Raw genomic sequence first — 24,950 nt, forward strand, 5'->3', positions numbered from 1 at the left:
GGTTTAGTTTTGTTAATGGATTAAGTATGAACAAGATTCTGAAGTGCACAAAATGTTCCATACTGATTTATGGATATGAGTCGGCTTATTATCCACACCCATGGCTGTGTACTTAGGTAAGTAAGAATTTGACATTTATTGCTCTTTTTCTGTCCATTCTAACATCGTGTATATGCCACTGGGATTGATACTTAGAACTAAGCCACTTACTGAGTATAATGTTATTTATGTTTACTGCCGGTACAAAGTTTGTTGGGAAGTAAGAGTTTTGGGGAATGGAAAATAGACAAGTGGGCATGAACACAGGATGGAATACATATGGCAAAATACTACGTTATCTGCTTGATTGCAGTAACAAAAATATGTTACACAATATTGAGAAACTGGGGAATGCTTACATTCCAAAGGACATGAATCCCTGTGTACATGACAACAAAGTTCTAATACAAGGAAAACAAGTAAATGTTATGTCAGTTGTCCTACAATGAGATTAGAGGACAAGTGTAAAGATGTCTTTCTGCAACTATACAGAGCATTGGTGAAGCCACATTTAGACTTAAATTCCCTTGAATTTGGCAACTCCACTGGTCCCATGCAATGCTTACACAAGTTGACAACTTTGAGATACAAATGTGCATGGCTGCACAAAAAGATGATGGATCCTCGTACTTAACTAAGCAAGCTGCACTTTACAAACAAACAAGGGAGTGTGTAGTTTTGGTCTCCTTTCCTAAAGAAGAACATGTTTGTTCTGGGGGGAGAATGAATAGTTATCTAGTTGAAACTGACAATATCCTTAAAAGGGGCCTGAAAATGTTTACTCTGGGTGGGGATTTTGTATACAGTTCCAGAATAAAGTGTTGGCCATGTAATGCTAATTTGAGGAAAAATTATTTCACTCAATGGATTGTGAAACTCTGCATTCAGAAAGACCTGGATCTTGTTGTACATGGTTGACAGGAAGTTATATTTCAGTACATATATTTTGAATTTTCTACCCAAGAGAATTATGTACACATAATTAGTATGTTCAACAGGGGGCAATAGACTTTTGGGTACTCAGGAACTTACAGAACATGGGATATTACAAGAAGGTTGTAGAAGATCTTCTTGACCTAGACTGGCTCTAATCTCGTATTTTTGTATATTCTGAAAAACCTAATCTATGTCCAGGCACATTTCCTAATAGGGCAGATGATCCTGCCTATTATTTTTCCAATTGTAATTTTTAGATTCTTCTTTATTTTTAGAACGGTTTAAAATGACATGTTTAAAGACATTTGAATTTACAATCTGTTTGCATTTCTTTTCAGCCATTAGCTCCATGTCCAAACTCCAAAGAATCCATGTCTGTATTTGAGCAGCATTGCAAAATGGCTCAGGAATACCTGAAAGTCCAAACTGAAATAGCATTGCTACTACAGAGAAAGTAAGTGGGAGTTAATTGTCTTTGCTTTGTTATAACAGTGGTTGATTTAATAACAGAAATGTTCTCTTATACTACTATGGTGAAGTGAGAATGAGAGAATTATTTGTTACAAATTCAGTGGTGTCTTTTTTGATTATTATTTATTCTCAGTTCACGGCCAATAAGGCCATACTTTCCACTTCTAGATTCATGGAGAAGTTTATGGTGTGCCAGTTACAACACTGGAACAGGGGCAGGGTTGATGCTGGATCACTGATTCATGGTTCACCTTTTAATCCCTCAAGACTTCTCCAATATCTCCAAACATTTAAGTAAGGAGTGTGATGCAATATTCAAATAAGAATAGCTATAACAGCAGTAAAAACCAGACACCATCTGAGTCCATGTAGATTTGCTTAAGTGACACTCTGGCAACCAGACTTGACATCCATCCCTTCAATTTTTTGGCAAGCTCTGACTGCTGCTTGTATCATCTGCAGATTGCATTTCAGCTCAAGGCTGCTTAATCAGGAGCTCCCTTCCATTGCTGCTAGAACAAAAGTAGCGATTTTAAGGCCACCACTTTCTCCCTATAACCTTTACAATCCTTGTGTTAAAAGAGCTTTCACAGTGCTGTTCGTAGAAATTCCAGGACTTTGCACCTGTGACAATGTAGAAAACACAGTGTTAACCTTGGCACTGCACTCTTACCTGAGAAAGCTTTGGAATTATGTCCCACTTCAGGGACTCGAGCAGATAATCTTTATTGTAGTGTGGAAGGTTTTTGCACTGTCGAACATCTCCTCTTTCAGATGAGACATGAAACCCAGAAGTATTCGTTGCAATGACCAACCAACAATTTATCTCTGAACCAAAGTTAGTACAGTAGACCATCTGATTTCTATCTCTATGCTGTTTGTAGGAACTTATTGTGTTCAAATCAATTTCCACATTTGTTGACCTAATAGCATCAATTAGTCTTCAAAAATACTTAATTAGTTATCAAGCATTTCTGCAATACTTTTAAAGCTCAGAAAGATGCTAAAAAAATTCTCACCCTTTCTGAATACTTACCCATACTGACTAAGGCACATTAAGCTCTAAGAGTTCAAAAATCAGAAATTACTGCGAGAGGTGGTCAAGACCTGAAGCAGTTTTGTAGTTTTTATTAAATTTGTTTATTGCAAAGTAACAGTTAGATAACAGACATTAGTTAAATAAACAGGAAAAGCATGTGATCCTTGATGGTTGGAAGCATACAAATGAAAAAAATAGGACTTAGTGTAGGCTATTCACCCATTGAGCCTGCTTTGCCATTCAGTAAGATCTGGCTAATCTGAATACTCCGCAATCCTGTCTGCTTCTGATAATCTTTCATTATTTACTTAACAACAAATCTATCTACCTCTCTCTTTTAAAAAAAATTCAAAGACCCTGTTTCCTCTCCCTTTCCAAAAACCCATGATTCTGTGGGGAAAAAATTCCCCTGGTCTTCGTTAATTGGGTGATACTTTATTTTTAAAGTCACTCTTAGTTCAAAATTATTTCAGAAGAGGAAATATCCCAAGCATTTTTTTCCCCTGACAAGACCCCTCTGTATCTTGTTTGTTTCAGTCAATTCATCTCTTGTTCTTCTAATCTCCAGGTATAAACCTCGCCTGTCCAATTTTTCTTCTTAAGATAGCCACCCTTTCCAGGTACTAGTCTGGAAAACTCTCTATGACCTGCTTCCAACATAATTATGTATTTCCTCCAGATGTGGTCTTACCATTGCACTGAAGCGTAACTTTCCTAATTTGGTATTCCATTCCCCTTGCAATAAATGGCCTAAAAGATGTGGTATTTTATCAAATGTACTTGAATTTCTAGAAGAAATACCTTATTATATCTCTTAATGCTTTTTCTACACACTAACTTTTGTGATACATGTATTTGGACACCCAGACTCCTCAGATCTCTGATAGCCACAATATCTCATCATTTGTGTTCTCATTTTATTCTGTGTCAAAATGGACAATCTCACATTTTCCCACATTATACTTTATTTGCTACATTTTTGCCTACACTCTTAACTTATCTGTACTCCTTTGAAGACAACGTAAGTATGCTACCACAAAGTACTTTTCCACATATTTTTGTGTCATCAGATTTAGCAACTATACCTTCAGTCCCTTCATCCGGATCATCTATGTAAATGGCAAAATGTTGAGGCCCCAGCGCTGATTCATGTTGCACATCACTCAATGGATTTCTTGCCAAAGAGAAAATGATCCATTTATGCCTACTTTATATTTTCTGTTACCATGCAAACCTTCTATCTATGCCAATGTGTTACCCCTGCACTGTCAGCTTTTAGTTTTTGCATTGAATTTTGATGTGGTACATTATCAAATGTACTTGGAATTTCTAGAACACAGGACATTCCTCTTCACCCTCAGCACATGTTACATGCTCAAAGAACTCAAATAAATTGGTTAAACATCACTTTCCTTTCACAAACCATGCCTGTTGCATTGAACGTTTCGGAGAATCATGTTACAAAGTCTTTTAAGCATAGCTCTTATTATCTTCCCAATGACAGATGTTAAGCTAACTGGCCTCTTTTTTACCTGCTTTCTGTCTCACTCCCTTTTTGAATAAAAGAGTTATATTTGTTTTTTTCAATCTAATGGAACCTTCCCCTAAATCAAGGGAAGTTTGGAAAATTAATGTCAATGTATGAACTATTCAAATAGCCAGCACCTTTGTGACTCTAGAATGAAGGGACTTGTCAGTTCATAATGCCAGGAAATTACTCAGTGCCACATCCAAGGTGATAGGTCTTTTTCTTGAGTTCTTCTGTCCCTTCCATTTCCTGAGTTATAGCAATTTCTAGGCTGTTCCTTATCCTCTTTAGTGAAGATTGATACAAAATGCCTATTCAATTCATCTGCCATCTCCTTATTTTCCTATTATTGATTTCCCATTCTATCTATTGGACAACACTCACTTTAACTCCTTTCCTTTTTAAATTGCCATAGAAATGCTACTGTCTGTTTTCATGATTCTAGCTAACTTTCTCTAAAACTCTACTTTTTCCTTCTTTATTAAGTTTTCGTTATTTTGCTGTTTTACATTCTGTCCAGTCTTATGAACGGTCACCCATCTTTGCATAATTATATTATTTTGCTTTAAATGTCATACTACCATTAACTTTTGTTTAGCTAATCACAGATGATGCATTGTAGAAACCTATGAATCAGGAGCAGGAATATGCCATTCAGCCCCTCAAAGCTGCTCTGCAATTTGATTAGACCATGGTTGATCAGTATCAAGCTTCAAATCTGGACTCCCTCTTACCCTATATAAACTTGCAACCCTTTGCTTAACAAGAATCTATCCACCTTTGCCTTAAAAGTATTCAAGTCCTCTATTTCTACCACATTTTTAGGAAAAGAGACCCAATGACACTAAACTTTTGAAACGTTTTTGCCTTATCCTTGTTTTAAACCCTTGATGATTAATCATTGACTCCTATTTGTAGATTCTCCCTCAAGAGGAAATAATCATTCTACATCCACCCTGCTAATCTGTGTCAGGATCTTGTATGTACCGATCAGGCTGTCTTTTACACTTCCAAACTCCAGTGGATATAAGTGAAGCTTTTCCAGCCTGTCCTCATGAGACAATCTACTCATTCCTGATACTTACTATTAAATCTTCTGTTAATTGCTTCTAATGCATTTACATCCTTTCTTGTATAAAGTGACCAATATTGTGTGCAATATACCAGATTTGGTCTCACCAGTGCTCTGTATAAGTGAAACATAACTTCCATATTTTTGTATTCAGTTGCCCTTATAACGAATGATAACATTCTTCTAATAGTTTTCCTAATTACTTGCCATTCCTGTATGCTACTGATTTGTGATTCATGCACAAGAACAATCAGATCATTCTGTATCTCAGAGCTCCGCAGTCTTATTTTTCTATATTCTTCCTGCCAAAAGGAACCATTGCATATTTTCCCACATTGCATGCCATTTGCAGGATATTTGCTGACTTACCTAACCTATCAATTTTTTTTGTAACCTCCTTGTATCCCCTTTACTCCATACTTTCCTACCTGTCTTTGTAACGACTGAAAATTTGTCATGTTATTTTTCATGTAAATGTTGCAAACAATTGACGACTGAGCCCCAGTCCCTGTGGCACACTGTATAACAATATATCAGCTATCTCACTGGCCACTTGTTTAAAGACTCTGGGATGAAGTCCATCAAAACCCAGGCGCTTAGCAGCCTATGGTTCCAACAATTCACTCTGTACTACTTTCCTGAGCTTCTCCCTCCCATCCAATTCCTGGATATTCAGTATTTCTGGGATCATACTTGTAATCTGTATCATGCACAATACTTGCTCAACTCGTTGGCCATTTCCTTATCTTCCACTATTAATTCTTCAGTCTAAAATTCTGTAGAATACACTCTATTTATCTGGATGAATGCAGCTTCAACATTGTCAAAGAAGCATTTTCACATAAAGGGCAGAAGAAATTTAAAATACCCTGATAAAAGTGATGCATGTTGAGTGTTTTCAGTCTGCAATTGATAGGACTTTGCAAGGAAGTTAGAATAAAGGTGGGTCAATGGAATTAAGGTATAGGTTAGGCATGATGTACTTGAAGAATGCAGTAGATTCAAGGGTCAAATGGCTTCCTTTTTCTGACTCATTATAATGGTGCACAATGGTTAGCATGCAGTATCTTTTCAGCACAATTTTAAACACCATAGTATTGGACATGTACAAACAGGGTTCAGCTGCATAATTCTTTCAATGCTATGACCCTAAAACGGAGATACTTTCTATTTGCCATTATGAGCAAGAGGTGATCTTTATTGCACACAATGGTGAGAATGTGGAACTAATTACCACAAGGATTAGTTGAGGCAAATAATAAAGTATAATTTAAAATAAAACTAGATATAAATATGAGACATTAAATAATAGAAGAGTATGTTGGCAGATTAGATGAGATAGGGTGGGAAGGGTTTTTATGGTGCATAAAGCTGTGGACTAGTTGGGTGATGTGGCCTGTTTCTGTGCTGTAATTTCCGTACAATATTCTGTTTGTTGGCTTTATTAGTCATTACTAAAAGTGCTGAAAGATTTATTTTAAGGAAGATCTTGGTTAATTGATTGATCACAGAGGTAAACATACAATCCTGTTACAGCTGTTTTGTAGAGGTTCAACTAGTCCAATTCTCCATAGCCTGTATTACTTTTTCCATTAAGTACTAGTCTAATTTCCAATTAAGCCTGTTTCCACCACCCTCCTAAGCAATTCTAGACCAAAATAGTTGGCTGTGATTTTTTTTTTAAATTTGTTTTTGTTATCTCTGGTCTTTTTCCCAAACATCTTAATTCTGTAGCCTATGTTTATTTGTCATCGGCCACTGGAAACAATTTCTGTTTATTTACCTTTATTTTTGTGATTTTGAACTCCTCTATCAAGTCTCCTTTTGCTTTTCTCTGCTCCAAAAATGATAAGCTTAGATTCTCCAGATCTTTCCACTTAACTGAAGATCTGTATCTCTGGGTAAAAAATGAGGCCTGCAGATGCTGGAGATCACAGCTGCAAATGTGTTGCTGGTCAAAGCACAGCAGGCCAGGCAGCATCTCAGGAATAGAGAATTTGACGTTTCAAGCATAAGCCCTTCATCAGGAATAAGAGAGAGAGAGCCAAGCAGGCTAAGATAAAAGGTAGGGAGGAGGGACTAGGGGGAGGGGCGATGGAGGTGGGATAGGTGGAAGGAGGTCAAGGTGAGGGTGATAGGCCGGAGTGGGGTGGGGGCGGAGAGGTCAGGAAGAGGATTGCAGGTTAGGAGGGCGGTGCTGAGTTGAGGGAACCGACTGAGACAAGGTGGGGGGAGGGGAAATGAGGAAGCTGGAGAAATCTGAATTCATACCTTGTGGTTGGAGGGTTCCCAGGCGGAAGATGAGGCGCTCCTCCTCCAGCCGTCGTGTAGTTGTGTTCTGCCGGTGGAGGAGTCCAAGGACCTGCATGTCCTCGGTGGAGTGGGAGGGGGAGTTAAAGTGTTGAGCCACGGGGTGATTGGGTTGGTTGGTTCGGGCGGCCCAGAGGTGTTCTCTGAAGCGTTCCGCAAGTAAGCGGCCTGTCTCACCAATATAGAGGAGGCCACATCGGGTGCAGCGGATGCAATAGATGATGTGTGTGGAGGTACAGGTGAACTTGTGGCGGATATGGAAGGATCCCTTGGGGCCTTGGAGGGAAGTGAGTGTGGAGGTGTGGGCGCATGTTTTACATTTCCTGCGGTTGCAGGGGAAGGTGCCGGGGGTGGAGGTTGGGTTGGTGGGGGGTGTGGATCTGACAAGGGAGTCACGAAGGGAGTGGTCCTTGCGGAACGCTGATAGGGGAGGGGAGGGAAATATATCCTTGGTGGTGGGGTCCGTTTGGAGGTGGCGGAAATGGCGGCGGATGATACGTTGTATGCGCAGGTTGGTGGGGTGGTAGGTGAGAACCAGTGGGGTTCTGTCTTGGTGGCGGTTGGAGGAGCGGGGCTCAAGGGCGGAGGAGCGGGAAGTGGAGGAGATGCGGTGGAGGGCATCGTCGATCACGTCTGGGGGGAATCTGCGGTCCTTGAAGAAGGAGGCCATCTGGGCTGTGCGGTGTTGGAATTGGTCCTCCTGGGAGCAGATGCGGCGGAGACGAAGGAATTGGGAATATGGGATGGCGTTTTTACAGGGGGCAGGGTGGGAGGAGGTGTAGTCCAGGTAGCTGTGGGAGTCAGTCGGTTTATAATAGATGTCTGTGTTGAGTCGGTCGCCCGAGATAGAAATGAAAAGGTCTAGGAAGGGGAGGGAGGTGTCTGAGACAGTCCAGGTGAATTTCAGGTCGGGATGGAAGGTGTTAGTAAAATTGATGAACTGTTCAACCTCCTCGTGGGAGCACGAGGCAGCGCCGATACAGTCAGCGATGTAGCGGAGGGAAAGGTGGGGGGTGGTGCCAGTGTAGTTGCGGAAGATGGACTGTTCCACATATCCTACGAAGAGGCAGGCATAGCTGGGGCCCATGCGGGTGCCCATGGCAACTCCTTTAGTTTGAAGGAAGTGGGAGGATTGAAAAGAGAAGTTATTCAGGGTGAGAACCAGTTCAGTCAGTCGAAGGAGGGTGTCAGTGGAAGGGTACTGGTTGGTGCGGCGGGAAAGGAAGAAGCGGAGGGCTTTGAGTCCTTCGTGATGGGGGATGGAGGTGTACAGGGACTGGATGTCCATAGTGAAAATAAGGCGTTGGGGACCGGGGAAGCGAAAATCCTGGAGGAGGTGGAGGGCGTGGGTGGTGTCCCGAACGTAGGTGGGGAGTTCTTGGACTAAAGGGGACAGGACCGTGTCGAGGTATTGGGAGATGAGTTCGGTGGGGCAGGAGCAGGCTGAGACAATGGGTCGGCCGGGGCAGGCAGGTTTGTGGATTTTGGGCAGGAGGTAGAAACGGGCGGTGCGGGGTTGTGGGACTATGAGGTTGGAGGCGGTGGATGGGAGATCCCCTGAGGTGATGAGGTCCTGGATGGTCTGGGAGATGATGGTTTGGTGGTGGGAGGTGGGGTCGTGGTCAAGGGGGCGATAAGAGGAGGCGTCCGCGAGTGGCGTTTGGCTTCAGCGGTGTACAGGTCAGTGCGCCAAACTACCACCGCGCCTCCCTTGTCTGCGGGTTTGATGGTGAGGTTGGGATTGGAGCGGAGGGAGTGGAGGGCTGCACGTTCTGAGGGTGAGAGGTTGGAGTGGGTGAGAGGGGTGGACAGGTTGAGTCGGTTGATGTCACGGCGGCAGTTGGCTATAAAGAGGTCGAGGGCAGGTAGGAGGCCAGCACGGGGTGTCCAGGTGGATGGGGTGTGTTGGAGGCGGGAGAAGGGGTCGAGGCGTTTGGCTTCAGCGGTGTACAGGTCAGTGCGCCAAACTACCACCGCGCCTCCCTTCTATGTTGCATCTGTATCTCTGGAACCACTCTGCAAAATTTCTTCGAAGTCCTCACTAATGAATGAGTATTGTGCTATGAAATATGTTTCTATCAGTGGCTTTGTTGAAACATGTAAAACTGATTTAGCTTTTCCAATTTTTTTTTGCCTCTAAACTTAAAAGGCAAGAACTAATAGCAGAACTGGACCAGGATGAAAAAGATCAACAGAATACCTCCCGGTTGGTTCAAGAGCATAAGAAACTTTTGGAAGAAAACAAAAGTTTATCCACGTACTATCAACAATGTAAGAAACAGCTAGAATACATAAGAGCCCAGCAGCAAAAGCGGCAGGGGACATCATGAGACAATGGAAAGCACGAGCCATCATTTCTATGCTGTGTGCCCAAGACTATTGGTTATACACACAACGACTGATTGTATTGGAAGATTACCTATTACGGATAACTTAATTCAGTGTTTGGGCCTCTGTTATATTCTGTAAGTGGATTTCTGTACATCTGACAAACTTTGATTTTAGTTTTTTTTTAAATAGGGTAGTATTTAATTTCATTCCATGAATATTTTAGTTCTATCATCATTTAGATTTGAGAGATGTTTCAGATAAAGTTGTGGCAATAAATTATTTGTATGAAACTGCAATTAAACTAAATGTTACAAGGAGGGAAGAAAATATGTAAACCAAGACAAACTGAGTGTTGGGCCCCACTGATCACTTTTACCATAATGCCAGATGTTAACTTGTACCTTAGAGGCTAGCAGTATTTTACTTTGGTTGTCATATATTCCATTTTTTTTAATGGAGTCAGACCTTCAGTAAAAGTCATTGCCCGGGCTCAATGCTAATTTAAAAAAAAGATATTCTGTGTGCTGCACGTTTTGGAGAGTTTTGCAGTAATACTCACTAAAATTGCTCTCTCAAGTCATTGAAATGTAGAAGTGAGAACCAGCATTGAGCATAACTATTCCATACTATTTGATAAGTTGTTTATCCTGCAGCAAGAAATTTATTTTAAATTAAATTTTAGAATTTTTCATTAAAGGTACAGCCAATAACTTAATAGCTGTCTTTAATTGCGGTGCCACAATAGTAGCTTTCTTTCCTTAAATATGACTTTTATGTGGCACAACTCCATGAAGTTTTAAACATTAAATAAATATATAATCTATAGAATTTGCAGTTATACTGGAACACTGAATTTGAAAGATTATATGACACCCATGAAACATATGGGATGACCTAGCACGTGCTGAGTGCAACACCTGTAAAGCATGCATCTCAAGAAATCATGGGTGTGTAATCATTTACTTTTTGTGATGTTTCCTGGAGGCACTAAGTCACAACCACATTTGTGTGACTTTTTTATCCTAACCTAAAAATCAGAGCTCTTGTTTTTCTGTGGATCGATTGTAGATTTGTCCAAGACATTCATAAAAATTTGTTGAAACCTCAGTGTTCTGGTCTAAATAGGTTTTTTTCAAGTTTCTTTCATTTAGTGTTGATTTGGTTATTTCAAAATTATAAATGCCCATCAGATGTTTGGGCAGAGATTCCAAATATCAAGTTTGAAACTGTCCTCTGAAATTCAGTGGATCTGTTAGACAACAAGAAGTTGGATAATTGCACTTTATTTTTTTTTTCTTAGCATGGAGCATAGATGGGCTTATGAGAGATGCAGCTAGGCCAGGTGGAGTTAACAGTACTGTGATTGTTTACATTCTCTAAATTAGCTTTGGCATAAGTTTCACAAAGGATTTGAAAATATGACATAAATGAAATATTGGTTGCATTGATAAGTATAGTGCCAAGCTGAATATCATGATCAGATGTTCAGTCAAGCACGCACACCCTCTCACTCGTTCTTTGGTGGGAGGTAGGTCATTAGAATTGTGCAAGTTACAGCCATGATGTCAAAATAAGTATTTTTGTTAGAGATCATATCCTTTTTGAAGGATGTATATAAGCTGGATTAAAACAATCAATAAGAACTCTCTGGAACTTCTTGTTTTACTTGTTTGGGTCAAAGAAAACTCATTATCTTTAAAACAAAAAGACTTTTCCCATCGGTTAAAGACTAGTCAAGCTACTATAGTTGTAATAGTCAACAATTACCATAAAATTATGCATTGGACCCTTTTTAAGGACTGCAGGAGCACATCTGCATCATGTTGTTAAGATTAATTTATTTGTTCAGTTTATTTCAGTATGCTGTGAACAAACAAATATTCTGTGGCTCTTCCAAAAATTTGCTTTCTATTTTCATGAATGCAAGAAATTAATCATTGCAGATTTTATACAAAAGAAGTGTTCAGATTCTGTAAAGCAACAACTGTATAAAGATATATTTATTTGAAAGAAAGGCTTATTTTGAATGGTATTTTGTAGGCCTTTTTTTTGAAGGGTAAGGGTGGATTATAGCATACAGTAGGAGCTACTGACTCTTGAGGTTAACACCAGAGTTGAAAACCTCACCAAAAATATAGTACAGTCTGCATATTGTCAGGTGACTTCTACTGTCATAAATAAGAATTTAAAAGATAACCACTCGCATTCTAACTTGTGTACAGTTCAGCATGCTTTTAATTGCTGGTAGGCTCCTTTCCCAATACCTTTTAGAAATTACAGATTTTAATTTCTTGCACATCCTTCAACCTTACTGTCCATTCCTGTGGACACACATCATCAGCACATTAACTTAAACACATTTTACCTGTAGATAAATTCTCCTGACATAGCACCATGTAGACCAAGCATATGATCCATAGTCTGTTTGGAGTTTGCCGATCACAAGTTGCATTCAGGATGTTAGAATTGACTATTGATCTGAGACAATGGGAAGGAATCTCACTCCTGAATGCTCAGTAAAGTGTTTGCTTCCAGACAATGGTGAGAATAGGATTCAGCTCAGCTGTGGTATCCTCTCATATTTTAATTGCCTACTACTCACAGCCTAAGCTTGAGCTTGAAGAATGGCAATGTGGAAATTACTAGAATTGCTGGCAGCTGTAGAAATAAGTACCACCATGACTTAGTGCCCTCAGAAAAGTTGTTTTTAAATCAAATTTATGTAGGAGAGGGGATATTTGTATTTGATCAGAAAATATAGCTGAAAATATAATTGAAAAATGGATTGTGTATGTAATTGATTGAGGTGTGTGTTTTTGAAATGTTTGTTACTATTGGACCTGAGGTGAATCCATGGAGGATTATATTAGCATTTACAAAGGACAATAAAGTTTAGAAGTTTTTCATTTACATGATTAAACAGTCTGTTGAGAAATGTGCTGGTGTGCTCAGACTTAATTGAGAGTGAACTACTTTTATAGTCATGTCCAACTCCAGCTTCCAGTACTGAACTGCAACTTCTAAAGCAAGGCCAAGTAAGTACTTAAAATGTTTGCTTCATTTGTAAGAGCTGGTGAGATTAATTTTTTTTGTTACCATTAATGTTACTAAACAAATGTTGGTTAATTTAAAAGGGAATATGAATTATGTCCAGTATTTTACCTGTCTTGTCACAAAATCCTGCATAATGCATCAGTTTGAAGTGTCACAGATTAATAAAGACCTAAAAAAAAACTCCATATGTAAAAAATCTCCCATACTTCCTGGAATAGATTTGCACATGTCTGAGTAAATATAAATGAGTATCTTGTGCTTTTGCACATGGCTTTTTGAATTACACAAGTTCCCAGTCATGTAGTTCAAGTTCAGACTCAGATTATGGAAAGCTGAGGAAGGAACAAAACTTTTATGATTTTATAACAGTATATGTATATGTTGCAGTATTATTTACACATTAGTTTCTGACATTTTGAACTATTGCTTTGAAAAAAAAAGCTTCGGCACACTCTGTGTGAAAGGAAAGGACAACAATTTGCTGGTGTTGCTGACATTTCTAAATGTTAAAGTTGTATGTAGTTAGAGATACAATGATATTTTCAAAGAATTATAAGAACTGGAATAGATTAGATGGCTTTGAAGCCTTTTCATTGTAATAGTGCTAAGGCCCTATCCTTGATACTTTTTTGGTCAAAAGTATTAAAATCTCTGATGTAAATTAGTAATTATTCTAGCATCAGTTGACTTTGCTGAAGTATTTCAAACTGCTAGTGTATACAGGGGTATTGGTATTCTCTAGGAAAAAGTGAGGACTGCAGATGCTGGAGATCAGAGCTGAAAATGTGTTGCTGGAAAAGCGCAACAGGTCAGACAGCATCCAAGGAGCAGGAGAAGGGCTCATGCCCGAAACGCCGATTCTCCTGCTCCTTGGATGCTGCCTGACCTGCTGCGCTTTTCCAGCAACACATTTTCAGTATTAGTATTCTCTCCTAGTTTTCTGGTTCCTAGATCGAGATTTCAATCCATCCATTCTGTTTGCATTATACCTTGTAACCTTTGATCAGTTCACACAATAGCCTTCTAAATTAAATGGATTGCACCCCTTGTTTGGGCAATCTCTGTTAAGAATTTAACCTAAGTCAAGGTACCATTTTGTTTAACCCATGGTGCACTCGCTCCAAACCAATATCATCCTCCCAAAGTGTAAATGCCCAGTGTTTCTCTTAGTGCTCTAATTTGTATTCTTTTTTGATTGTACCCAGATGTAACTTTTGCACACACTTAATACTTTCATAATAATTTAACCAAGCTCTGTTCCAACTGATTCCTTACCCTTGCTGTTGAAAGTTGCTCAAGGTGCCCTTGGTTATATGTTGGCCCAAATATTTAGGCATGTCCACATTCGTGCACAAATCAAATGATCATGGCATCTGAACATGAAGGTCTCCGACCTCTATTCCATCAAGTTACAGACAGCAAATTACTACTAAATTGCAGTGCAAGTTCAGGCTGCCTCCTAATGGTATAATTACCCACTAGTATGTGAGGAAAGAGATATTGGTGTCAATATTGACGTTTATTAAAAGGGCTGGATCTTTATCTTTCAGAAGAGAGGGGAGCAACAATTGGAAAAGATGTAGGATGGGCAGTGGTCAATGGATAACAGCAGCCTCCATTCTTTGAAAGTGGGATTGAATGGACCACTCGTTCACATTCAGATAAATATGTTTTTAAAATTCACCTTTCTTGTGGCATTTGCAGCCATCCCTTTTTAAGGACTGCTTTGAGGTAGATTGTCTGAGTGCACCCAATTAATTTCCTCAGCAAACCAATCTTGCTGTCAGGGTTTCGCAGGACACTAAAGCCCTTTGATATACAAATATTCAACTTAATACTGTACTAGTTGCAGGCATGGGTAAAAGTGCAAGACATTTTTGACCTTGACCAATACAACAAATACTGGGTTTTTGCTTTCTACTGCTATCTGGGAAGTTTTTCATTTTTAGTATCTGCAGAACAGGCATTGTGCGGCCAAGTTTTGAATCTTTTGTGTAATAGACCCTCTTGATTGGGTGTATTAAAATTAGTTTATTTAACCAAAGATTCATAAAATTCATATTTGTTTTAATTGTTCTGTAGAGTTTGCAGGAGTTAGACCCATTTCAAGCAAATCATTAATTACTGCATGATTTAATTGTCTACTAAATTGATACCTGGAGCCCAGCATGTGACAGCTTTGCATGTTAGCTTTAACAGTTCCTGACCTGACCAACTTCCAAACTGGCAATTAATACAACTATTGATGATGAGTATTTATTTGCTTTCATTCCAAATACAGATCTCCTCAGTTATTGTTCATGAAATACTTTATTTCCTCGCTGAGTGTGGTTCATTTTGCCCTTCCCTTAAATGGAAGTCACAATAACCTGAATACTCCATTTTGCAGATGGAATGGTTAAGAAATATAAATATGTAGGTTTTTTTTTATTTTAACTGAAAAAGTAATTTAATTAACCTAAACTAGGGTGAAATTCCAAGAAACAAGACACCAAAATTGATCTCAATTTCAGATTCCAATCTGAAACACTTAAGGATGAGGATTACTCTAAAGTGATTGAAGTTTTTTTTAAAATGCTTGCCAGATATCTTCCTCTTGTGTTAGCTGCAAGTAATTTATTTAAAAATTTTATCTGTGATCTAAAAGATGATGAAATCAAGATCTCGAGTTACAATGCTAAGCAGAAACCATTTGTTGAAAATCTTGCTTTTTTGCAAGAAATATTAGCCAAGATAAATGTGGAGCAATTACAAATGAGTCAGAAGAATTTATAATGGGGAATAAGGAAATGGCAAACAACCTAAACAATTACATTGTATGTTGTCTTCTTGGAAGAATGTAGTAAAAGCCTACTAAAAGTTGTTGATAATCCAGGGCTGGTGTAAATGAGGGACAGCAAGATGCAAATATTAGTTGAAAACAAGCACTGAAAACATCAATGGGACCTAAAGTGGCTAAATCCCCTCATGATTTTTGTCCCAGGATTTTGAAAGAGGTAGCTCCAGAGATATAGCTGTGTTGATGTTCATTTTTCAAAATTCTATAGATTCTGAAATAGCTGTAACAGCCTAGATGATTGCAAATAATAAACCAATTATTTAAGAAAGGCTGGAGAGAAGAATCTGGGAACTACAGACCTTTTAACTTAATATCAGTCATAGCAGTATAGTAGAATGTATAATGAAGAACTTGGATAATAGGACACTCAGAAGATATGCATCGGATTGGGCCAAGTTGACATAAATTTATGAAAGGGAAATTATATTTGATAAATCTGGAAATTTGATAGAATCACTAGCATTGAAGAGATGGAACTGGGGGAATGTGCTATATTTGTATTTTCAGAAGGCTTCTTATAAAGTGCTAAACAAAAGGTTGGTAAGCAAATTTAGAGCACATAGAGTTAGAAGGAATATGTTGTCATGAAATGAGAATCAGTTAAACAGACACAAAACTGTAGGATTAATTAGGTATTTTTCAGTTTGTCAGGATCAATCTATTAAGGCATCAGAAGGTTCAGTGCTTGGGCTCCAGCTATTTCCAGTTTTTATCAATGATATGGTCACAGGGATTAAATGTAGTGCTGTGTATAGCCAAATTTACAGATGGCACAAACTAGGTTGAAGTGAGAGTTGTGGACAGGTAGCAAAGGTGCTTCAAATGAAGTGGAAGCAAAGTGAAGCACCAAAAATTTGGCAGATTGTTGTTGTGGAGAAATGTGGGGTTATTCACTTTGCATATTTCCATTTTTGCTACCAATGTCTCTTAGATAGTGGAAATGAAGAATTATTGAACAACAAAAGGACTTTGTCGCTATCATGAGTCACTGAAGTTGACATGCAGGTGCACCTTGCAATTAAGAAGGCAAACAATGTATTGTCCTTTATTACGCAACGATTTGAGAATAGAGGCAATGATATCTCAAATAGTCATTTTAGTAATATGAAATTTGAGTGTGGTTGACAAAAAACACTGAAGCTTTTTGTCCTGCATTCATCAGACTCTTTACACAAATACCATCACAAAGCGAAATGGTATTTTACACTGAATGAGAAAGGAATGTTGATTGGTTAGCAAGTGTACTCTGGTATAAGTGATGCTATTGAGAATGTACAAGTTTAATGACTGACAATTAACTGCCAAGCTTTATTTACTTTGTGACCAAGCTGTGATTGGACAAGGCATTGCCTTGAAAAATGAATAGGAGAATGGCTGTCTCCTAATTTAAGTTGAAACCATAGCAAAATGTATGTGTAGCTCATTCCTGATGAAGGACTTTTGCCTGAAACATCGATTTTCCTGCTTCTCTGATGCTGATAAATGGGCATGCTGTTTGTTACATTCTGCCATTCTTACGTATGTAGGCTTTACATGTCAATCATCAAACTGACACTGAAATCCTCAGTGCATTACTCATTTGTGATAGGCAGGGTATTTTTTGACTTGATGATAGCATGCTATTGATAATGAACCACTAATGTTGCGACTGCAAAGTAGCAGCATGCAACTGCTAGATTCAGTTGTTGCTCAAATTTTGAGATACTTTTTCAGAATAATCTAAGTTACTTGGGAATTTTTCAAGACCAAAAATGGAGGCTTTGGGCTTATTCAATATATATGAAATAGAACAAGGAATAATCACATTCTGATGTTAAGGCCTCTTATTTCAGCATCAGGATTACATGGTGAGCAAATAGCTTAGGCCCTTTTTACAAGGTTGGTTTGTGGAAGGTTGTGTCATTCCAAAAAAGACATGGTTCTCGTGGAACCCAACAAAAATGTTTGTGAGGGCTAGATTTGGAGATGGTCCCTTGGCAACACCGTCTATTTGGGCATACATGATGGTGTCATTAAAACTGAAATCAGCTGTGAAAGTGTCCGAATTCAAAAGTTCAATTAATACTGATTCTCACAATGGTGGCAGGCCTAGATGATGATAAGAAAGTGCTGCAGTGGCAGTCTATAGCTTCTTTGAATGGTACATTGATGAATACCTAGCAATGTTAATGAGCACATAGACTCTGCATTGCTATGATAAAGGAGATTACCTTTGCTATCAATATGCATTTATACCTTCATGGTCTATACAGTGAATGAATTCTTCATATTTATAATCAGTTGACCAGTTTGCATTGTGCAGAATGAGTCATAGGTGAGATGTAGCATAATGGAACATCACCTCTGTGTATTTTGGCAGTCTATGTATGTGAATGCAGAGCCATGAGAATGAACTTTGTATACCATCAAGCAACTTGCAAATACAAATTGGGGCCTTGATTAAAATTGCCGTGCATTTTATTAATATAGTCACACTTACTAAGGATGACTATTTCTACCTTTGACAAATATACAGATGTTTATGTCTAGGTTGTCTTTGAGGCTTCAACGCTGCCAGACGTTTGTTTAACATTAGGTGACTTGAATTCTGTAACATCTGTTTGCTAGATCAGCTAGGCTTGCTTTCAAGGATTGAGCATCTTCAATGAATGCTGATTTGAAGTAGAGGATTCAAACTTATGAAATACCTCTTTATTTGATATGGGACAAAAATTCATCAAAACTAAAGCCACAAAATCATGCAAACTCACGAATGGTCTTAAGATCATCGCTTTCAGCTTAGTGTGCTTCAGATTACCCTGAAAGAATAAAGTATCTCAGTGAAGAGCAAAATACTGTGTAAGTAAAAAGAGCGCAAGAAAAACTTACCATCTTTGGTCACTTATGCCACTTCCAGCAGGATACACACTTCCTCCCTTCCACTCTTGGCATTTCATACGGCTGTACCCTCTGTGACATCCTAGTTCACTCTTCCATCACTGCCAGTATTTCCTCATTCCCCCAGACTATATCCCAATGTAATCACAGTAGGTGTAATGCCTACCCATTCACCATCTTCCCTTCACTGCCCAAGGCCTCAAAAGCACCTTCCAGGTGAAGCACTGTTTTACTTATTTCAATCTTGTATACCATATTTGCTACTCACAAAGCAGTCTCCACTATGTTGATGAGACTAAATGCAGACGGTGTGACTGCTTTACAGAACACCTCCACTCTATCTGTAGCAATGAACCAACTTTCCAATTGCTTACCATTTCAATAAACTATCCTGTTCTCATGCCAACATTTCTGTCCTGGACCTATTAATGTTCCGGCGAAGCTTGAAAACAAATTGGAAAAACAGCATCTCATTTTCTATTTAAGCATCTCTGCATTTCTCGGATTCGATATTGAGTTCCATAATTTCAGAGTATAACCTCTACTCATTTTTCTTACATCTGCTACCTCTGACTGGCCGTGCCTTGTTTGTTTTTAGTTGGCTTTGCTGTCGGCGAAGCACACACATTTTCTCCTTTTGAAATCTAACATTTACACCTATATTACACATCGATCACTCCTCTACCACTTTTATCGCTGCCTTTGTCTTTTGCTCTAGGACCCCTCACAATCTATTTCACTTGCTTGTCCACTGCTCTGCCTACGGAATAAAAACCACCATTTTAGTTTTGAAGAAGAGTCACATTGGATGCAAAACATTATCGCTGTTTCTCACTCCACAGTTGCTATCAGACCATCTGAGTTTGGTCCACACTTTGTTTTTATTTAAGATATTTCAAATATCAGATCAACAAGTGAGGTTAGCTGTTTCATGTTGTTACTATACAGTGGCAACATAACAGATGATCGGCAGTAACAAGATGTTGCCATAAAGCCAAAAATAACTGTCTATCAGAGTCATATGGTTTGAATTTTAGTACTGGTGTGATGCTAGTCCTATAAACTGTATGTCATAGAGACTGGTAGATCATCTTAATCATCCTATTCCTTCAGCTGTTCACAACAGGCAAGGTACTCACCAACTAGCCAATACTTGCAAAGTTCAAAAAATAGTGTCAAACATTGGATGTGAATCTGTAGTTGAACATTTGATAAATAAACCTGTGTGCTAAGGATTAAACCAATGACTAGTTTGTCAAACTCACAATGTGACACAGTTGTATGTATTGAAAGCAGTATGTATTAATTCACAGAACCCTGTGTGGAGGCAGGCAGACAGGCAGTAAATATACACACTGTGTACTTGTTTCAACTTAAAATAGCTCACACCCATTCTCTCATTCTCAGGGTAATGATTTGACCAATTACAGTCAACCTGCCTGGTTTAAATTTAAAACTTTGCAGTTAAGTGTCAGTCATCATCAAACTGCTGCATTCTTCCTGGCAATGTCTCTACTAATCAGAGGCAGCTTGTCAACCAATCAGCATTCTACTTGTATGGTTTTAAAAAATTGCTACCCTTTACATTGGTATTATGGATGTTCTGCAGAGTGCAAGATGAAATGCTTCAGCAAAACTTTGTTTGCATTTATATTTAAGGGGTATTCCTGATATTATGTAGACATTTTGTGAACCCATAACAGGACTTGAGTACACAGTTATCTCTCCTTAGGTAAGGAGAGCAATTATTGCCATAGAGAGTGCTACTTAAGTTAAATAAGCTTATTGCTGAGTTAGAGGGACTGTTTTGTGAAGAAGGATTAAACAAATTGGATCTGTATTCTCTGTAGTTTATAAAAGTAAGAAGTGATTCATATTCAAACATACAGGGTAGATGCATGAAATATGTTTCCCATGCATGGCTGAGTGGAGGGCGGAGTCTCCAACCAAGGAAACACAGTCTGTAAGTAAAAGGCATACCATTTTGGACTGAGATGAGGAGGAATTTCTTCACGGTTCTGATGAATCTTTGGAATTGTCTACCCTAGAGGGCAGTGGAGGCTCAGTCTTCAGTTATGTTCAGAAATAAAATTGAAAGATTTCCATATATTAAAAATACCAAAACATGCAAGATACCGTGCAGGGATATGATGTTGAAGCAGATCAGCCATGAGCTCATTGAATGATAGTGCTAGCTTGAAGGGTGAATGGCTGACTGCTATTTTGTGTTACGTTGAGAATTAAAATTGATCGCTGAGCTCAATAGTACACCAGGGCAGTTTCCAGTATGAGTGTATGAATAGGAAGGGTTTGGAGGGATATGGGCCGGGTCTGGCAGGTGGGACTAGATTGGGTTGGGATATCTGGTCGGCATGGACAAGTTGGGCCGAAGGGTCTGTTTCCATGCTGTACATCTCGATGACTCTATCCTGTTGAAAAAGCATTTAAACACAACTCAATATCTGCTGAAAGAAACAGCACTGGCAAAATGATTGGAAGTATTTTTGTTTTCAAAAGTTGCTCTGGTTTCTGCAATTTATAATGTTGTAGATTTCAGGGTAATGAGGAAATTAATTGCCATACATTTGAGAAGAAAGGTTTCCATAAATGTGTTTCATCATAACACAGATTTAATTTTATACTTTTTCAGGCTGTAGTTTAGATTATAATTATAAAACTATGCCTTCGGGAAACTCTCTCAATCAAAATATGCAATATACTCCAGTTGCAATGAATTGATGGTCTGCTTTGAAATAAGCCTTTTTTTCAGTATGATGTATTATGATTGATCGTTTCTAACAAAGTAGAAACTGCTGTTTTTGTAAGTTAATTACAGCTTTTCAATAGAAGTGTTTGAGATCTGATTATAGGTATTTTTAGTCAACCTGCCCACAGCAGGTGGGGCTTAAAGCCTGTATTTCTGTCCTAGCGGTAGGGACACTGTCACTGTGCCACAAACACCCTCTGAAATCCAATTGTAAAGTAAGCACAACCTATTGATCTCACTGCAGGTAAACCTCTCAATCCACATTTTGTATCCTCTTCCATTTACTCTCGCTCTTGAGTGCTTAGTTCTCACAGTAGACCCCAGTTAAAGTATCTCTCTTCCCCTTTGCACCAAATTTCCAACAGTATGGTCAGTATATTCACTTAGTCTTCATCTCAATTTGCTGAAGTCTCCTCAGCCGACTGTGCCCCTTATAAACTACTTAAGCTTATAAGCTGCTTTTAGGCTGTGCATTGTTAATCAGACAAATGCGTTAATAATTGAAACGTATGTTCTCGAGAACTATGGGCTTAGTGTGAAAATATGGAGTTGAAGTAAATTATCAACATGTTTTTAGTGAATGGTAGAATGGCTTGATGAGCTATACAACTTCTGCATCCTACTATTAAAGTGATGAAGATGGCAAGTATAATTTCCCAATTGACCATGGCCTTACAGGGGAGGCCACAATTTATTTTAACAAGGATTTTGTGATAGTCATCCCATTTGTTGACAAATGTGCAAATGTTGAGGACAAGATCAAGTATTCTTATTTCATTTTACTTTTACATTAATTCCAGCCAGTGATCCACTTTTTCTAAAGTACTCAGCGCAAAGGTAATGTGCTTAACCATGGGCATATTTACTTTGGTCATTATTAGGTGATAATCAATAAAATTGGGTTTCCCAGCTTGAGATCCATACTGTAGTGGTTCCACCTCTGATCAATCTAGTCCTACTGACAGGACAGAATATACCAAGGGATAACAATGACCAGGTCTATGATGTTGAGTGATAATTATGTGAATATAAAAATGTCAGGATGATAATTGACTAGTTTCTGTACAGCTGTTGAACTTGGACACCATTTCCAGATGTTGGAGATTTTGCTCGGTCACACAGGCTAAAGTTGCCTTTCCCTTTTCTTAAAAATGTTGTCTGATCAATGTTGCTATGTCTGTCAGTTGTTTTTTTTTAAAACTAAAGAACGGAATTTGAATTGTGTTCTTTGCTGGATCACTTTATAAGGGGCTTCAAAAAAGACTGGATTCACGTGTGACCCATATACTCGAGCGAGGCTAAATTAAAAGTAAATTATTAAGCAGAACCTCCAAGATAACTTCTGGATTATTACCTGAACCATGGCCTGAGCTCTAGAAAGAGAGGTGATAGTTTCAGGATAAGGAGTGGCAGGTTTCAAATGGAAGTAAGAAATTAATGTTCTTAAAGGGTCATGAATCTGTGGGATTCACTGCCCCAGTATGTGACAGATACCAGAATCAAGTAGATTTAAGTAGGAGATACTAATTGAAAATCTGCATTATGGTTTGAAGATTATGTAGAGGGGGCAGACCAGTGGCATTGAGGCCAAGATGAGATCAACCATGATCGTATTAAATAGTGGAGTGGGCTTGAGGGGCTGAATTGCCTACTCCTGCTCCTAGTTTTTATATTCTTATTGTTCAATGGTGGTAGTGATTTCCTTGACCTGTAATTAAAGCAGTTGGATTTTACAATAAAGCCGATTTTTTTCTTATTTATTTTTCTTTTGCTAGAACATAAATTACCAGATTTAGTGAATCCCATTGCACAATTTGCGCTGATGGGCTTTTATGTCATAACCTCTGGTTGTTGACCAAGCTACTGTATCATATGTTTTACATAGCTCTGCTTCTGTGGTTAATATACACTGGTCATATTAGAAAATTAGTAATTGTAGCTACAATTATTAATCATGCTATCAAGTCATCTTCTGTGGTTTGTTAATGGAAAGTTCTAGATTTTATTGAAAGTAGTTCTGTATCGATGACTACACTGAAAGTAGCTACACCAAATAATCAAGGAATACCTTTGAACGTGGCTTCTATTGATAAAAGTATCCCTGAACAATAAAAACAACTGTTAAATATCTGATTAAGAGCCACCCAGATTGATTGATCTTAATAAAGAAAAAGCCACACGATAGTAATCTTGAAGTTTCGTTTTTACAATGGTGTTCCACGTATGCTATCAGACATTATGCTAGTATAAGTCAAAGAGACTTCCTTTCAAGAGGAAAAACCCTGTGAAGTTGGTCATCTTGCAGCCTGAGTCATAACTAAACCAAAACCTGATCTGTCAACTCCGGAATTAGCTGTGGGTGGAGTGCACGCAATACCGGTGTCTAAGGCTTAATCTCATTTCGCAATGTTTCTTTTTTTTTGCCCAGTTTATGTACGTAGTCTGCTTATGTGCTATCATTCCATTTGCCCCAAATAGTTCATGACAGCATGTACTCTTGCAAAATGATGGTGATGGATTCTGAGCAAGTGAATGGGCAAAAGCTTGATGTGGGAAAATGTGAGGCTATGTACTTTGGCAGAAAGAATAGAAGAGCTGAATATTATTCCAATGGAGAAAGACTGCAGAAAGTTGCAGCATAGAGTATAAATCATAAAAAAACTGGAATCCAGATTCAGGTAATAGGGGGAAGGCAAATGGAATTGGCCATTATTTCAAAGGTAATGGAGTGTAAACAAAATAAAGGGTTAATCTTGCTAAAACTATAGAAGGTACTAGTCAGACTACACCTGCATCGTGGTGAACTTGACAGGGTAGATCAGGAGAGTTTAGTGAATATATGGAATTCTTTATTGCAGAAGACTATCAAGGCTGGGTTCTTAAGCATATTCAAATGATAGACTTTTAATCATTAAAAGAATGGGAAGAAGGGGGAAGGGAGGATTAAGGGCGGCACGGTGGCACAGTGGTTAGCACTGCTGCCTCACAGTGCCTGAGACCCGGGTTCAATTCCCGACTCAGGCAACAGACTGTGTGGAGTTTGCACATTCTCCCCGTGTCTGCGTGGGTTTCCTCCGGGTGCTCCGGTTTCCTCCCACATTCCAAAGATGTGCAGGTCAGGTGAATTGGCCATGCTAAATTGCCCGTAGTGTTAGGTAAGGGGTAAATGTAGGAATATGGGTGGGTTGCACTTCGGCAGGTTGGTGTGGACTTGTAGGGCCGAAGGGCCTGTTTCCACACTTTAAGTAATCTAATCTAAAGATCAGCCTTTACCTCATTGAACAGTGGAGAAGATTCAATGGGCAAAATGGCCTACTTCCGCTGCAAAATTTAATGGCCAATAACAGCTTTTAAAAGAATTCCCCACTCAAGTTGTATTTTTATTATTTTTGTTAAATTATTGTAATACACAAGTTTTAAAGAGAACATACTGGGCATCTTAAGGTTGAATGTTGGATTAATTTGTTTTTTTTTAAATTTGTTCATGGGATGTGGACATCGCTGGCTAGGCCAGAATTCATATCACATTTCTGCAGAAAGCTTCCTTAAATTGCTGAAGATTTTGAAATGTAAGTACGCATTCCAGGGATTTTAAGGGTTTTTCTCCAGTGACAATTAATGTACAGTGGTACCTTTCCAATTCAGGATGGTGTGTGGTTTGGGGGGAAACTGCAAATGATGGTTCCT

At 38.7% G+C, this 24,950-nt stretch overlaps 1 protein-coding gene across 2 annotated transcripts in view; it reads left to right on the forward strand.

Annotated features, from left to right (window-relative positions):
* The window catches only part of map3k7 (mitogen-activated protein kinase kinase kinase 7), a 128,705-nt gene extending 117,331 nt beyond the window's left edge, over positions 1-11,374 (forward strand). For both annotated transcript variants that reach the window (XM_060850382.1, XM_060850390.1), the window contains 2 exons: positions 1,314-1,429; positions 9,545-11,374. In XM_060850382.1, coding sequence (XP_060706365.1) covers positions 1,314-1,429; positions 9,545-9,725 — 297 coding nt within the window. In that variant the 3' untranslated portion in view covers positions 9,726-11,374. The remainder of the gene's footprint in view (positions 1-1,313; positions 1,430-9,544) is intronic.
* Positions 11,375-24,950: the final 13,576 nt, after the last annotated feature.

Source organism: Hemiscyllium ocellatum, chromosome 3 (genome assembly GCF_020745735.1).
Source record: "Hemiscyllium ocellatum isolate sHemOce1 chromosome 3, sHemOce1.pat.X.cur, whole genome shotgun sequence".
Taxonomy (NCBI): Eukaryota; Metazoa; Chordata; class Chondrichthyes; order Orectolobiformes; family Hemiscylliidae; genus Hemiscyllium; species Hemiscyllium ocellatum.